At 44.5% G+C, this 14,227-nt stretch overlaps 1 protein-coding gene across 8 annotated transcripts in view; it reads left to right on the top strand.

Moving 5' to 3' along the window:
• The window catches only part of LOC138361038 (beta-lactamase-like protein 2 homolog), a 430,568-nt gene that overhangs the window by 397,308 nt on the left and 19,033 nt on the right, over nucleotides 1-14,227 (top strand). For all 8 annotated transcript variants that reach the window (XM_069320508.1, XM_069320506.1, XM_069320503.1 and 5 more), the window contains 3 exons: nucleotides 4,303-4,423; nucleotides 5,781-5,922; nucleotides 11,720-11,906. In XM_069320508.1, the coding sequence (XP_069176609.1) occupies nucleotides 4,303-4,423; nucleotides 5,781-5,922; nucleotides 11,720-11,779 (323 nt within the window). In that variant the 3' untranslated portion in view covers nucleotides 11,780-11,906. The remainder of the gene's footprint in view (nucleotides 1-4,302; nucleotides 4,424-5,780; nucleotides 5,923-11,719; nucleotides 11,907-14,227) is intronic.

The raw sequence follows: 14,227 nt of genomic DNA, 5'->3' as shown, positions 1-14,227 counted from the left end.
CTACCAGTGTGTCCACTGTAAGGTCCTGTTCCCATTGTAAGAGAAAAGGCCATGGAATTCATTCATGTTTTATATTGCACCCTGAGTTACGACCAACTGGTCTCATTTATTGCAGAGGTGTGCAAAATAAACTTACTAATAAACATGTAACTGTAAACCCCAATTGGGTGAAACAGTATTCACCATATATGTCTTCAGGTGAAGTTTTGTGTATTAATGGGAAGTGGAAGCCAGTGGTTATTCTTCGTGATACAGGTGCTTCCCAAACCATAATTTCATCCAGTATTCTTTCTGATGTTGAAAAGAGAGATACTGGAAAGTTTGTTGTTCTTCAGAGTGTTGCAGGATGTAAAACTGTACCTCTAATAGACATTAATTTCAGATCCACCATTACACCAAGTTTATGCACTGTGGGTGTTAGTACACAGTTGCCCATCCCAGGTGTGGATGTTATATTGGGTAATGATGTGGCCATAAATCATGTTGTGGGTGAGAATGATCCCCGTTTGTGTAAACAGCCAGTTGCAGACCATGTTTATTCTGCCTGTGCTGAAGTTAGTTCTATGAAGGAACCTGTTGTAGAAGATGGTTTTCTCCATTCTACCTGTGCTGATGTCAGTACTAATATAAATCCAGTTGTCAGTTCTGATGTTGTTACTCAAGCATTTGTTCCAGTAACCAGTACCCCTTCAGTGGAGAAGTGGGATGTGGTTGTTCCAGATTCCTGTGTGGCCGATTTAGTTGTTGAGAGTAAGCCTAATACTATGACTCTGCTTTATTCCAATAAATTGGGAAAGGATGTCCATGTACCATTGTCTTGCCCGCTCACTACGAACGTTGTGCCAGGAGTTGAGAGAAACTTAAAAGCCACGACTCTGTATTCCAGCCAAGTGAATGGTTTAGGACAAGATGTCGGGTTGGCAGTAGTATTCCCGCTCACTCCAAGTTTAGAATCAGTTGTCGAGAGTAAGTCCGTTGTAGAGGCCCCGCCTCACCCTAGTCAAGGTGATATAATAGGGGAGGAGGTCAAACTACCTGTTACTTGCCCGCTCGTTTCAGATTCCCTTCATTTAAGTGCTTTGAGTAGAACTGACCCTAAGATTTCAGAGAGAAGCAAGGAGACAGTCTGTACTGTAGATCCAGTTTTGGAGAGTGTGGGAAAGCAGCCAGAGGATCAGCTTCTGTTGAGTAGATGGAGACCCATTGAGCCTCCCTCTTCAGTTGTCTGTGAGGATGTGACCCAGCTTGGTAGTGATATTGTTGATTGTGAGCAGACAGTACTCCAAGCAGCTCCAGAAGTCATGGGAGGAAATTTTGGTAAAATCATTAAGAGTGGTAAAGTAGCATTTGGATCTAAGTTGCGGAGTTGTGATTCTTATTCTATGTGGAGTAAGTATTTCTCATTGTGTACATTGAGTCAGAGTGTATGTAGGATGTTGAAATCTACTTTTATTCTGCAGGAGCCATTTTCTTGTGAAGTAATGGACTGTGGGACATCTTTGTCAAGCCTTGTGGTTGAGCAGAGAGAGTTTACTCAAGTAGGTTGTGCATCCAGTTCTGAGGAAGTGGTGAGTTATGCTAGAGCAGTGTCTCTATATTCAGATCCAGTTAATTTTGATGCACGAGTGATAAAAGTGTATGTTCCACTCAAGTGTGGTGTTGATTTTCAGAATCATATTGTGGGTGAAGGATTAAATCATACTGGGGAGCAGATGTTTGAGGCTCCAGGTGTGCAATTCAAGTTGGGGGATAAGGTTATCCTACCTAGAGTTAATTATTGTGAAGGGTTACAGATTATCCTTGGGTGTTTCCCAGGTAATCTGCTGTTCATCTTCAAGATGTTAAGACCCTTAAACCTCTTGGATGATTGGTTGTCATCAGACGTAAATCACTTGGGAAGTGATGGTGAGGATTGTAACGTTTTCGGCATGTTTTATTTAGTCTCTTGGAAGACTAGACGGTTGATGAATGTGTGTGTTGTGTTCAAGTTCACCATCAGAGGGTGTGAACTTGTCTTGAGAGTTATGATTGAGATATGGTGCCTAGGCATATGCCTGTTTTCTTTCACTGATCGTTATGACAGAGTTATGAGGCAATTGATTTCTGTGTTCCTTATGGATCATCTGAGTCAGTTCGATCAGGTAGTCTTTGCACTTATCTTGGGTTGTATTTCTTGGTTGGAAGGTCAAAGGTTTGCTAAGTCGGTGTCTTGTGTTTCGGAAGGTTCTATGAATGGGAAAATCTTATGCATAATTGTGAGGTTTAATGCTAATTTCTCTAATTTTAGTATCCATTGGGCGAGAGTATGTGTTCCACAGAGGATCTAGAGTGATGAAGAGCAGATGTCTGTGTCAGAGCATACCCAGGAGAAGTCCCAAATCTACTCAACATCCAGTCAGCTTCAATTAAGCAGTTCAGCTCCAGAAAAAGGGAGTAATGGAAAATCGAGGCTGTCTTGGAAAAATTCACCATGTGGAAAAGGAATCACATGGAAAAATGAAACTGATCTTGGAGAAATAGTAGAAACATATGAAAAGCAAAATTGCCATGATAACTGTGTGAAAGCAGCTACCTTTATTGACAATTCTATTCATGCTACTAATGATACTGTTGTAGATAGGTGTGTGAAATATGATCTAAAACAAAGTGAAATAAATAAGATAGTACCTTGGAGAGATAAATTTGCATACTCCAGTGACACATATGTAGAACATAGTCATAAGACTGAAATTTCTGAGTTTCCTGTAAGACTATATTTGGAGTGTTTTCATTTTTGTCCAGAAATGTGTTCTTATTACTTTTACATGTTTGGTGTAATTAATACCATAAATCTCAAGTGTCATACATTTTACTTTGAAAAAATGCCATTGATCTTCAATCTATTGCATTTTTTTTCTTGGAGGTGGAAGTGTTACGTACTCCTAGCAGAATACGTATATAAATTTAAAATAAATTTTATTTTATTTTATCATTGCATGTATATGTACACACATTGTGTTTTTGGGTAAATTGTCGTATGGTTTGGCAGCGTCAGTGGACAGGAGCGCGGTTGCCTTTGCACAAGTCTATTACCTGATTGATACGGGAAAGCTGGACCTGTTCAGTTTGAGAGTTCCAGATGTCACTTTTATTTAGTTAGGAAATGGTTCATATACTATAATTAAACAGGTGGCATTATACTTATATATTTTGTAAGTAACTATTATATGTAACTTGCATTCTTATGTGTTTTGAGAACAAGTGGTTGTTCAATTAGTTTAAAATATTAAAAAGTCCTTAGTTTCCATCCCTCATCCTGGGATGAGGCAGACGGGAGGTGAGAATGTGGGTGGCGACAGAGCGAGAGTTCAGTAGCTTCGGGGAACCAGGAGGAGTAACATGTGGGAGATAAGTCTGTTATATTTTGTTGTGCCATAGTTACTATTATATATTACGTGCCATGACAATACTTTCATATATTCTATAAGTTAACTTTACCATCTGTGTTTTATATTATACTGTTTTGAATATATCTAATTAATATGGTGTATCTATTCTTCAGTCCTAAACGAAGATTGTTATTTTTGTGCTCATTACTTATCAAGGGGTTATACTGGTGATTCGCTATTGAGAACAGCAGTTGTCTCGTATCCCTAGACGTAATTAAAGTTTGGCTGCTGTAGGGTCACGAGCCGTAACGAACGATAGGTAACATGGCTCATCCATACCTGACTATTCTAACCATCTGTTCCTTTGCTGAGGCATTGGTAAGATTTATCTCGGGGACCTACTAGAACGGCCTCTATGAAATCAAACATTGAATGTAATGAAACAACCATTTCTGGTGGGCCCCTCAGAAGCACTCTGTACCCACTCTGGTTCCTCATTTTCCTTGAGAGTTTGTTCAAGTTGTTTATGAGTTGGGTGATGGCCAGACTCAGGCTGCATGTAAATTAAGTATATGGGTCACTATTTGTTGATTTGTTATGTTATATAAAATAATATTTGTTAACTAGTTAAACAACAAATATTGTTTGGCTAGTTAACTACAATTTTTTTTTAATTGTTGCTTGGTTTGATGCCTTTTTAATTTTTGCTAATAATTTTCTCCAGTCCCAAGCTGCCCACTCACCTCACAAAAAGAGCCAGATTTTGGTCCCAGTAACCTCAATTGGGTATCAGAGGTCTGGTGTAGTCCCCTATGACTTGGTTGCCCCTGTGCTTTAGCTCTGGGAGCTACCAAGTGCACCACCATATAGACATTTCATTACATTTAGTACTTAATTTTAACTTGTGTTCAAAAAGTTTAAATGATAATTTCAGGTTGTGTTAAAGTATACAAATTTCCTCGAGCTGATGCTCCTGATGAGCCCCTACATGAGTCGGTTAGACTCATAAAACTCAAGCACAATGATGAAATCAAAACAGAAGGTGCAACTCTCAAGTAAGAAAAAATATTGCAGTATTGCACTTAATATATGATTATAGATCACATATCTCTACAACTTTTCTTTTCACAACTTGATAATGGTGCGGAATAGACCGAAACATCATCATTTTCTTAATTTTCAGATGTGTTGACCAGACTACACACTAGAAGGTGAAGGGACGACGACGTTTCGGTCCGTCCTGGACCATTCTTAAGTCGATTGTGATGAGGAAGTAGATGCAGTTCATATGTTCTGCTTCTGCCATGCTGTCACTGCTGGATTAGTGACACCTTCGACCCTGAGTTATATGGTGTTTGTTTTTTCCATGTGCTCCTGCCTCCCGATTTCTCTATTGGTGTCCAAAGGGGTCAGGAAGCGATTGCTCTGCAATTGAAGATTCCATTTTGCAGTGGCCTAGGTTGTGTGCCTAGTTGGATGCTCAGGTGCTGCCCCAGTTGGTGTTAGGGATTTGGATTTGGGGATGTTAGTCAACTTGACCTTGGTTCAGTCCGCAACTCCTTTTCCTTCTTCCAAATTTATTATGTGAATTTGAAGAATTTTAAGTTTTTAAATCATGCAAAACTAGGGCACTTCTGACTAGTTGAGGAAAATACTGGTATCTAAAATGAAAACAGACTTTACAACACTTGCCCAGATGGAACATAATATGGAACAGAGAACTAGCTGTCTGTGCTGGTCTACGTATTTTGAACATGACCTTGGCCTGCAATATGCAGCGTACATTCTGGATTGTTATACAGAAATTGCTTAACTAACCTTTTGCATTGGACTCAACAGTGGAAAAAAGTAGTTTGGAGGGGTATTAGGTGGTTTCATAGAAATACTTGCTATCTAGAATTGTACGGATTAATTGAGCTGCAACAGACATAACAAAAATATAATCTTCAATATGAGGTTTTGCAACCTCTTGAAAGAAAATACAAATTTCCTACCAACTTAGGGATGTCTAATTTTCTTCAAGCAGTTGCTTGTTTTCTTGTATGTTTACTTATTGATTTTTTCTTAGTTTTGTTTTTTATATCTAATTCTCTTGGTCTCTTGGTCTCATAGTGAACCAGATTCTTGTCCTGGCTTTCGTCCTGGCTTCCAGTCATGATAGATTGGTCTTGGAGTTGTGGTGTATTAAGCTAAGGCTTTGTGGAACCAATGTAAAGCTTGGGAAGTTATTGGAAGCCCTGTCAGAAAATGGTATTCAATTATATTCAACACTGATTTGTGTTACATAAAGAGGTGATACATTTCAAAATAGCACACAAGCTAAGGATTAAGGGTTCACTTATTTTAATATTGATTCCAGATAATTTCATAGCATCACAGATGTTTATACTTCCTCTTTCAAATTTCCAATAGAGTTCTTCATACTCCAGGCCATACCACTGACCATGTTGTATTAGCAGTGGAGGAGGAGGGGGCAGTGTTTAGCGGTGACTGTATATTAGGGGAAGGAACGGCAGTATTTGAAGATCTTCATACATATATGGCTTCACTAAAGGTAAGTGGAAGTGGAGTTTTTAATTTTATACAGTATATGAACCCTTATGGCAAGGATTCTGCAATAAATGTTATAATTGGTTATTCTTATGATTTGATTAGGGAATGTATTTGTGTGATGCAAAAGAAAAGCTTGGAAAAAATTGTGTACCCAGGGGGGCCTGACAGGTGAGTAGACAGCGCTTTGGATTTGTAATCCTGAGGTTCCGGGTTTGATCCCCGGTGGAGGCGGAAACAAAATGAGCAGTTTTTTTTCACCTTGATGTCCCTGTTACCTAGCAGTAAATAGGTACCTGGGAGTTAGACAGCTGGTACGAGCTACTTCCTGGGGATGTGTAACAAAAAAAGAGGAGGCCTGGTCGAGGACTGGGCCGCAGGGACGCTAAGCTCCAAAATCATTTCAAGATAATCCCTTTTGGGTGTGAGGGCCTCATTATTGAGAGGGTGACCAGGTAATGTACTAATGTACACAGGTTTTGCAAAAACTTTCAACAACTGTGACCATGATGTTATTGTAAACAAAATGTGCACAAAAGGAATTACAGTATCTACTCAATTTAATGACCTATATGGGGGCCATACCCAAGTCGTTAATTCCAGGACTCTACTAAATCCTTAGGTTTTAAAATGTCGATATCTTTTTAGTTATATTCTGGAGGGCGAGTGGGCAGGATGTCTGGCAGGATGATACTGTCGCCTCTTATCGTGCGGTGAGCCGCTCCATCTTACGTTCGTTGACACTTCTTCAGCCCTGTTTCACAGGTTTTCTCACGCTTGATTTTACCTCCGGCCTACTCATGCACCACCTGAGCCTGACTGGTCTCTGGACCGGGTTCTTTCTTTTCTCTCTTCTGCACATTTTTGGGTGGCTCGTTTAGTCTGGGATTGTGTTTTGAAGGTAACATTTTTAGCTTTATTTGATCTCCAGTTGTCAGGCTGGTGAGCTTCATGCTCTTCCATGGTGCCGGGGGTTGTTCCTTTGTTCGGTTAAACCCGGCTCCTTCTTTTCTAGCGAAGAATGAGTCGTCATGCTTCCAGAGCATGTGGATTTTAGCTGTGGATGCTTGGTTGGTTCCACCTGGAAGGCATCATGTGCTTGGTTCGATGGCAGTTTTACGCCACTACCTTCATGCTACTGGTTCTGCTTCAGTATATTGGTTATGGGTTTTGATTTCCTCTGGTTCCCTATTCCAGGGCTTGTATTTCTCAGGTCATCTGCAGTGTCATTAAGTCATTGCCTTGTGGTGTGGGGTGAGTCGTCTTTGGTGGTGCACGAGCAATTTCCCAAGTATTCGGACTGCATGCGCCTAGTGTCACCTTCCCTAGGTGACCCTAGGGAAGGTGTAAGTACTGGCCTTGGAGCTTGGAGTTATCTTCCACAAGTCACCTTGGGGTCTACCTCTGTTGGTGTTTAGCTACTCGGTAATTGACCACCCTGAGTGTGCTGGGAGGTTTTCTTCCTCTCTTGTTTACCTTAGGGTAAGGGGTAGTTTGCACTGGCAGCGGCACGGGGTACTGAGCAGGTAGTTATCACTTATAATGGCAGTCGGCTCTCTTAATCCTTAAATGGCGCCTATTTAGCATGTGTCACCCACAGGCGCATACCCAAAAAAAAAAAAAATAGCTTTTTCTTCTAAACCTGTTAATTTGTGTTCACTGATCATGGGAAAAATAATAAAAAAATCGTAAGTGGCATATATTGCCCGCTATAGGGTGGGGAAGTCTGGCCAAAAACCAAGCGCTGACTCAGCGTGCGTCCCAGACGATCTGTTGCTCGCCAGCTGTCAGGCCGGAGTTGCCACAGAGATAATTACCTAATTATTTCAATGTCTCTGATTGATTTTTTGTAATTTTTTTTGCTGTAATATTATTCAATAGTGTGTAGTGTGATATATTTATATAATGAGTGAATCATCACTGTACTCAAAAATATGGTGTGCATATTGTTGATTCAATTATGTTCATCAAACAGTGAACAAATATTTTGTTGGTTATTACACTATATACACAGGTTATATATAAGTATCTGCACGTTTTGTTCACCATAACGAACCACTAAGTTGCTATTATGAGTCAAAAAGTAACGAGAAGTGACCGCCACACACCAGCCAGCCACTCGCTACCACTCACTCCCTCAACACCTCACTCGCCCACATTCTCCTCTCACCATACTGTTTTTGCTTTTATTCACTATATACAGACGTCATATATAAGTATCTACATTCGTGTTCACCATAACGAACCACTAAGTTGGTATGCTGAGTGGCAGTGGCAGCCAGTGGCAACCTGCCACTGGCTGCCACTCCCTCCCTCCCTCGCCTCACCTGACTTGCCACCATTCTCCTCCCACCATACTGTTTTTGGTTTTATATACAGACGTTATATTGAAGTATTTACATGTTTTGTTCACCATAACTGTACATCTAAGCTTGTATGGTGAGTAAAGGCACAAAGACGTAGCTACTCACACAGTCAGCTGGTGGCGGCCGCCCTCAAGGCCAGATGCACTAATATTTCTCCTCCAACAATACTGTTTGTGGTGTTATTACGCTATATACACACATTATATATAAGTATCTACCTGTTTTTTTCACCATATTTGTACAAGTAAACTGGTATGGTGCCCAAAGACCATAGTGGTCACCAGTAAACATGATAAGTCATGCAGACGACCTTAAGAAGCACATCAACAAACTGGAAAAGGTGCAAAGACATGCTACTAAGTGGCTCCCAGAACTGAAGGGCAAGAGCTACGAAGAGAGGTTAGAGGCATTAAATACGGCAAAACTGGAAGACAGAAGAAAAAGTGGTGATATGATCACTACATACAAAATAGTAACAGGAATTGATAAAATCGATAGGGAAGATTTCCTGAGATTTGGAACTTTACGAACAAGAGGTCATAGATATAAACTAGCTAAACACAGATGCCGAAGAAATATAAGAAAAATCACTTTCGCAAATAGAGTGGTAGACGGTTGGAACAAGTTAAGTGAGAAGGTGGTGGAGGCCAAGACCGTCAGTAGTTTCAAAGCGTTATATGACAGAGTGCTGGGAAGACGGGACATCACGAGTGTAGCTCTCATCCTGTAACTACACTTAGGTAATTACGCTTAGGTAATTACGACGCACCAAAATGGCGGCTCCCAACCTACTCCTATTGCTGTTATTACACTCTATACACACACATTATATATAAGTATCTACATCTGTGTTCACCATAGGGAACCACTAAGCTGGTATGGTGAGTGCAGTCAATAAAAGGTGGCCACACACAGTCAGAAGACAACGCCACCACCCTCCCTCCCACAGCATTACTCCTCCCTCCATGGAGCACTGCGCTAAATATCACCACAATCCTGCTATTATCAACCCTGGTCAGTTTTATCAGTCAGGGGTCTTCTGTAATAATATCATTGCTAAATAATAGCAAGAACATGTATATTATGGCATTTTTAGGCGATGCTGTGGTCACAAGCTGAACAGCAGTGCTGTGAGCTCATGCTGCGTGCATCAAGCTTGGTAGCTCACTCAATACTGAGGGCACTCACACCCAGGAATTTGGCCCACGATTTAAAAAAAAAATGGTGTCTGTTTACAAGAGCCCTGATGAAGGTGTGGTGAACCCCGTGTATCCGTGGGCCGTTTAAATCGTACTCCAAAACATCATATGATGCTGAGCGCAAGTTACTGCAAGTCACTCAACGCATCATATGATGTCTTGCGCAACTAAAGGGTTAAACCTGGGTATGTTATCCTCTTGCGGGGTTTTCTTTTGGTTTTGTTTTCCTACCTGGTGGGGGGGGCGGGGGTCTGCCTTTGGTTTGTTGCCCCTATCTGGCCTTTAATTTTTTCTGTGTGTTTCTGGGTGGTACCCTCTGCTTGGCCTCCCGTGAGTGGACATGTCCCGGGGGGTTCAGCTTTTGGCGGTTTGTTGGTATACTTGGGCGCCACTTAGCAGTATCCTGCCTGGGCTTACCCTTAGCAATAACAGTTAAAGGACCCTGGAAAACCCCACGGGGGCTCAAGGGGTCCTATGGATGTGGACCCCTGGGTCCCCCCTCTCGCTTTGTGCAAGTTTGAGGGTTGCTCTGTCCTCTTGTCTCAGGGCGACTCTCATTGTTTTTGCCTCCGCCATGGTGCTTGTTGGGTCGGTGACACCCAGAGTCCTGCGAGCATGGTTGATTATTTGTGACTCGATTCACCCATTCACCTGATGACATTATCCGGGTGCAGGCGTCTCCGGCATTGCATGCTAGGCTCAGTTGCTGCAACGTGCTAGGTTGTTTGCTACCCCAGATGCCCCTTGGCTGCCACGCTTTGCTTGTAGGGATCTGGATTTGGGGGTGTTGGATGCTTCGGCCTTGGTTCAATCCGCACCCCCTCGTTCTTCCCCCTGCTGTGGTGCATTCTGGTCCCTCCTCCTGCTTCTGGTTCAGAAGCGTCTGAGGGCTTCAGGGTTGGGGCAGTGTTTAGCTGGTTTTGAGAGACTGGCAGTCTCGGGGGATGCCCCATCCGGGGTGGCGATGGAGGCGCATTTTATTGAGGTAGTCTTGTCCTTTCTCTTGTGGCTGTTCAGGACCGTTATTTTATGCCGCATCTTGTCACCTTGTCTTGTGTGGTGGTGGTGGATCCGCTACGGCTTGCTTTCAGTTTTGATGTTCCTTCTGCACCGTTTCACGAGCTGTCTCGGGCATTGTTTCACCTCCGGCCTGCTCATGCGCCATCTGAGGCATCCTGGTCTTGGACACGGTGCTCTCTTCTCTCTCTCTCTCTCCCCCTAGGTTTGTTGTGGCCCCTTCGGTTCAGGATTGTTTCTCAGAGGTTTCTGCTCCTTTGAGTTCTGGTGATAGGTTTGTTCATTTGCAGCCATCTCTTCTTTTCTGGCGAGGTTGGGACGGCTGTTTTCCAGAGGGATCCCTGGGGTTGTTGATGCTTGGTTGGTTTGGCCGGGGGTGCATCATCTTGTGTCTGGTTGTGACTCTCAGCCATTGCCTGCGTGCCACGGCTTCTGTGGCCCTGGACACGCTGTGGGTTGACCTGGGTTCCCATTGTCCCTGTTCCAGGGTTCGGGTCTCTCAGGTCATCCATGGGGGTCATTGGTGTTGCCAGTTGTCTTGCTTTCGGGTTTCGGGCGCATGGTTTCTACCTCTCGGGTTTGTCCCTCTTTTGTCTTTGTCTTTGGGTAGTTAGCTCCGGGGAGCTGAAGGGGTTTCCTCCAGAAAACCAGTGTTGAATGCAATGAAACTCCATTTTCTGGGTGAGACCCCGGAAGCTCCCTGGCATCCCTCCCTCCCCCTGTTCTGCGGCTTTTTCACATGTTTTGACATTCAACCTCAGAACTGAAGGTGTGGGGTTGCCGGCGCGAGGGATCTGGGGCTCCGCCTTTCTCTTCCCGTAGAGGGGGGAACTGCGCAGATGGCGGCATGGCAAGTGGTGACATCATGCTCGTTTGCTTGTTTTTATTTGGGGGAGTTCTGTCCACTCGTTTGACTTTCAGTAGTAGTTCCAATCAGAATAGAGGTTTGTTTTGGGATGCTTACCTTTCTGGTTGCCTGACCTGGTCGATGGCAGACATAGAATGCTCCAATCACTTGTGCTATTCTATAGGCCATTGCTCTTCATGCCTCTCTGAGGCCGCCAGGCTCTGGCCTGCGGTCCCTGGTAGGCCTATAAACTCCATTCACACTGATGCCAAAGTCTAATATATTACATATCAGTCTGGATAGCTGCAGGGAGCCTCAGGGTCTCGCCCAGAAAATGATGTTTCATTACATTCAATGCTGTTGTTTTTTCAGGTTAATCATGAACTTACAACCAAAGGTTATCTTTCCCGGCCATGGCCCGGTGATAGATGATCCAGTGATCAAAATTCAGCATTATATCGACTACCGCAATGAAAGAGAGAGCCAGATCCTTGACGTTCTTGCTAGCAATCCAACAAAATTTTTATCATCCATGGAAATAGTCAAGCTTGTTTACAAGGTTAGTAAAGCAGTTGCACCAAAAACAATTATTGGTACTTTTCATGTTAAATGATTAGAACTATTTGTTTCATCACTTCAAATCCAACCTTAGGTTATTCAATTGATTGCTTTGTATATTTCGGTCAAATCATGTTATTTGTAAAATATTTATATGAAGTATAGGATCCATCAGGAGAAGGTTGAACAGTACTATTTGAAAAGGAGACAAAACAAAAAAGCAACGAAACAGTAAGTCACTTTGACATGAAAAATATTAATTAAAATATAAGTATTAAAAGGATAAATTACTTAAGTGTAATATCTTCATCTTTATGCATCATTGTAATTACTGCCAACACACTATCTGAGTTCCACAAGAGTATCTTAGTTGTTTCGATGATTAGGTGTTTAGTAGTTCATGTGACTGTCACAATTATAATGTCAATCATTCACACTTTCAGTTTCTCATTCCTTTATATCAAGAAAAGAATTAATAAGTGTGTGTATAAGTTTTTAGTCAGCCTACTTCTGATTAGATAAAGACGGTACACTTCCCGACCTAACTGTCGGACCTCACTCTTTGGTTTATTCCATCTATTCGTTTGCTGTCTGGTCCCAGGCGGTGCTTCCACTCATGTGAGGCCTATGTACTCTCACAGCTGGCCACGTCGTCACTGTCTGGTCCCAGGCGGTGCCTCCACTCATGTGAGGCCTATGTACTCTCACAGCTGGCCACGTCGTCACTGTCTGGTCCCAGGCGGTGCTCCACTCATGTGAGGCCTATGTACTCTCACAGCTGGCCACGTCGTCACTGTCTGGTCCCAGGCGGTGCTTCCACTCATGTGAGGCCTATGTACTCTCACAGCTGGCCACGTCGTCACTGTCTGGTCCCAGGCGGTGCTTCCACTCATGTGAGGCCTATGTACTCTCACAGCTGGCCACGTCGTCACTGTCTGGTCCCAGGCGGTGCTTCCACTCATGTGAGGCCTATGTACTCTCACAGCTGGCCACGTCGTCACTGTCTGGTCCCAGGCGGTGCCTCCACTCATGTGAGGCCTATGTACTCTCACAGCTGGCCACGTCGTCACTGTCTGGTCCCAGGCGGTGCCTCCACTCATGTGAGGCCTATGTACTCTCACAGCTGGCCACGTCGTCACTGTCTGGTCCCAGGCGGTGCCTCCACTCATGTGAGGCCTATGTACTCTCACAGCTGGCCACGTCGTCACTGTCTGGACCAGGCGGTGCCTCCACTCATGTGAGGCCTATGTACTCTCACAGCTGGCCACGTCGTCACTGTCTGGTCCCAGGCGGTGCCTCCACTCATGTGAGGCCTATGTACTCTCACAGCTGGCCACGTCGTCACTGTCTGGTCCCAGGCGGTGCCTCCACTCATGTGAGGCCTATGTACTCTCACAGCTGGCCACGTCGTCACTGTCTGGTCCCAGGCGGTGCCTCCACTCATGTGAGGCCTATGTACTCTCACAGCTGGCCACGTCGTCACTGTCTGGTCCCAGGCGGTGCCTCCACTCATGTGAGGCCTATGTACTCTCACAGCTGGCCACGTCGTCACTGTCTGGTCCCAGGCGGTGCCTCCACTCATGTGAGGCCTATGTACTCTCACAGCTGGCCACGTCGTCACTGTCTGGTCCCAGGCGGTGCCTCCACTCATGTGAGGCCTATGTACTCTCACAGCTGGCCACGTCGTCACTGTCTGGTCCCAGGCGGTGCCTCCACTCATGTGAGGCCTATGTACTCTCACAGCTGGCCACGTCGTCACTGTCTGGTCCCAGGCGGTGCCTCCACTCATGTGAGGCCTATGTACTCTCACAGCTGGCCACGTCGTCACTGTCTGGTCCCAGGCGGTGCCTCCACTCATGTGAGGCCTATGTACTCTCACAGCTGGCCACGTCGTCACTGTCTGGTCCCAGGCGGTGCCTCCACTCATGTGAGGCCTATGTACTCTCACAGCTGGCCACGTCGTCACTGTCTGGTCCCAGGCGGTGCCTCCACTCATGTGAGGCCTATGTACTCTCACAGCTGGCCACGTCGTCACTGTCTGGTCCCAGGCGGTGCCTCCACTCATGTGAGGCCTATGTACTCTCACAGCTGGCCACGTCGTCACTGTCTGGTCCCAGGCGGTGCCTCCACTCATGTGAGGCCTATGTACTCTCACAGCTGGCCACGTCGTCACTGTCTGGTCCCAGGCGGTGCCTCCACTCATGTGAGGCCTATGTACTCTCACAGCTGGCCACGTCGTCACTGTCTGGTCCCAGGCGGTGCCTCCACTCATGTGAGGCCTATGTACTCTCACAGCTGGCCACGTCGTCACTGTCTGGTCCC

This window comes from Procambarus clarkii, unplaced genomic scaffold, assembly GCF_040958095.1.
Source record: "Procambarus clarkii isolate CNS0578487 unplaced genomic scaffold, FALCON_Pclarkii_2.0 HiC_scaffold_153, whole genome shotgun sequence".
Lineage (NCBI taxonomy): Eukaryota > Metazoa > Arthropoda > Malacostraca > Decapoda > Cambaridae > Procambarus > Procambarus clarkii.
Note: the sequence above shows the minus strand (reverse complement) of the source record. Positions and strands in the feature narration are given on the sequence as shown.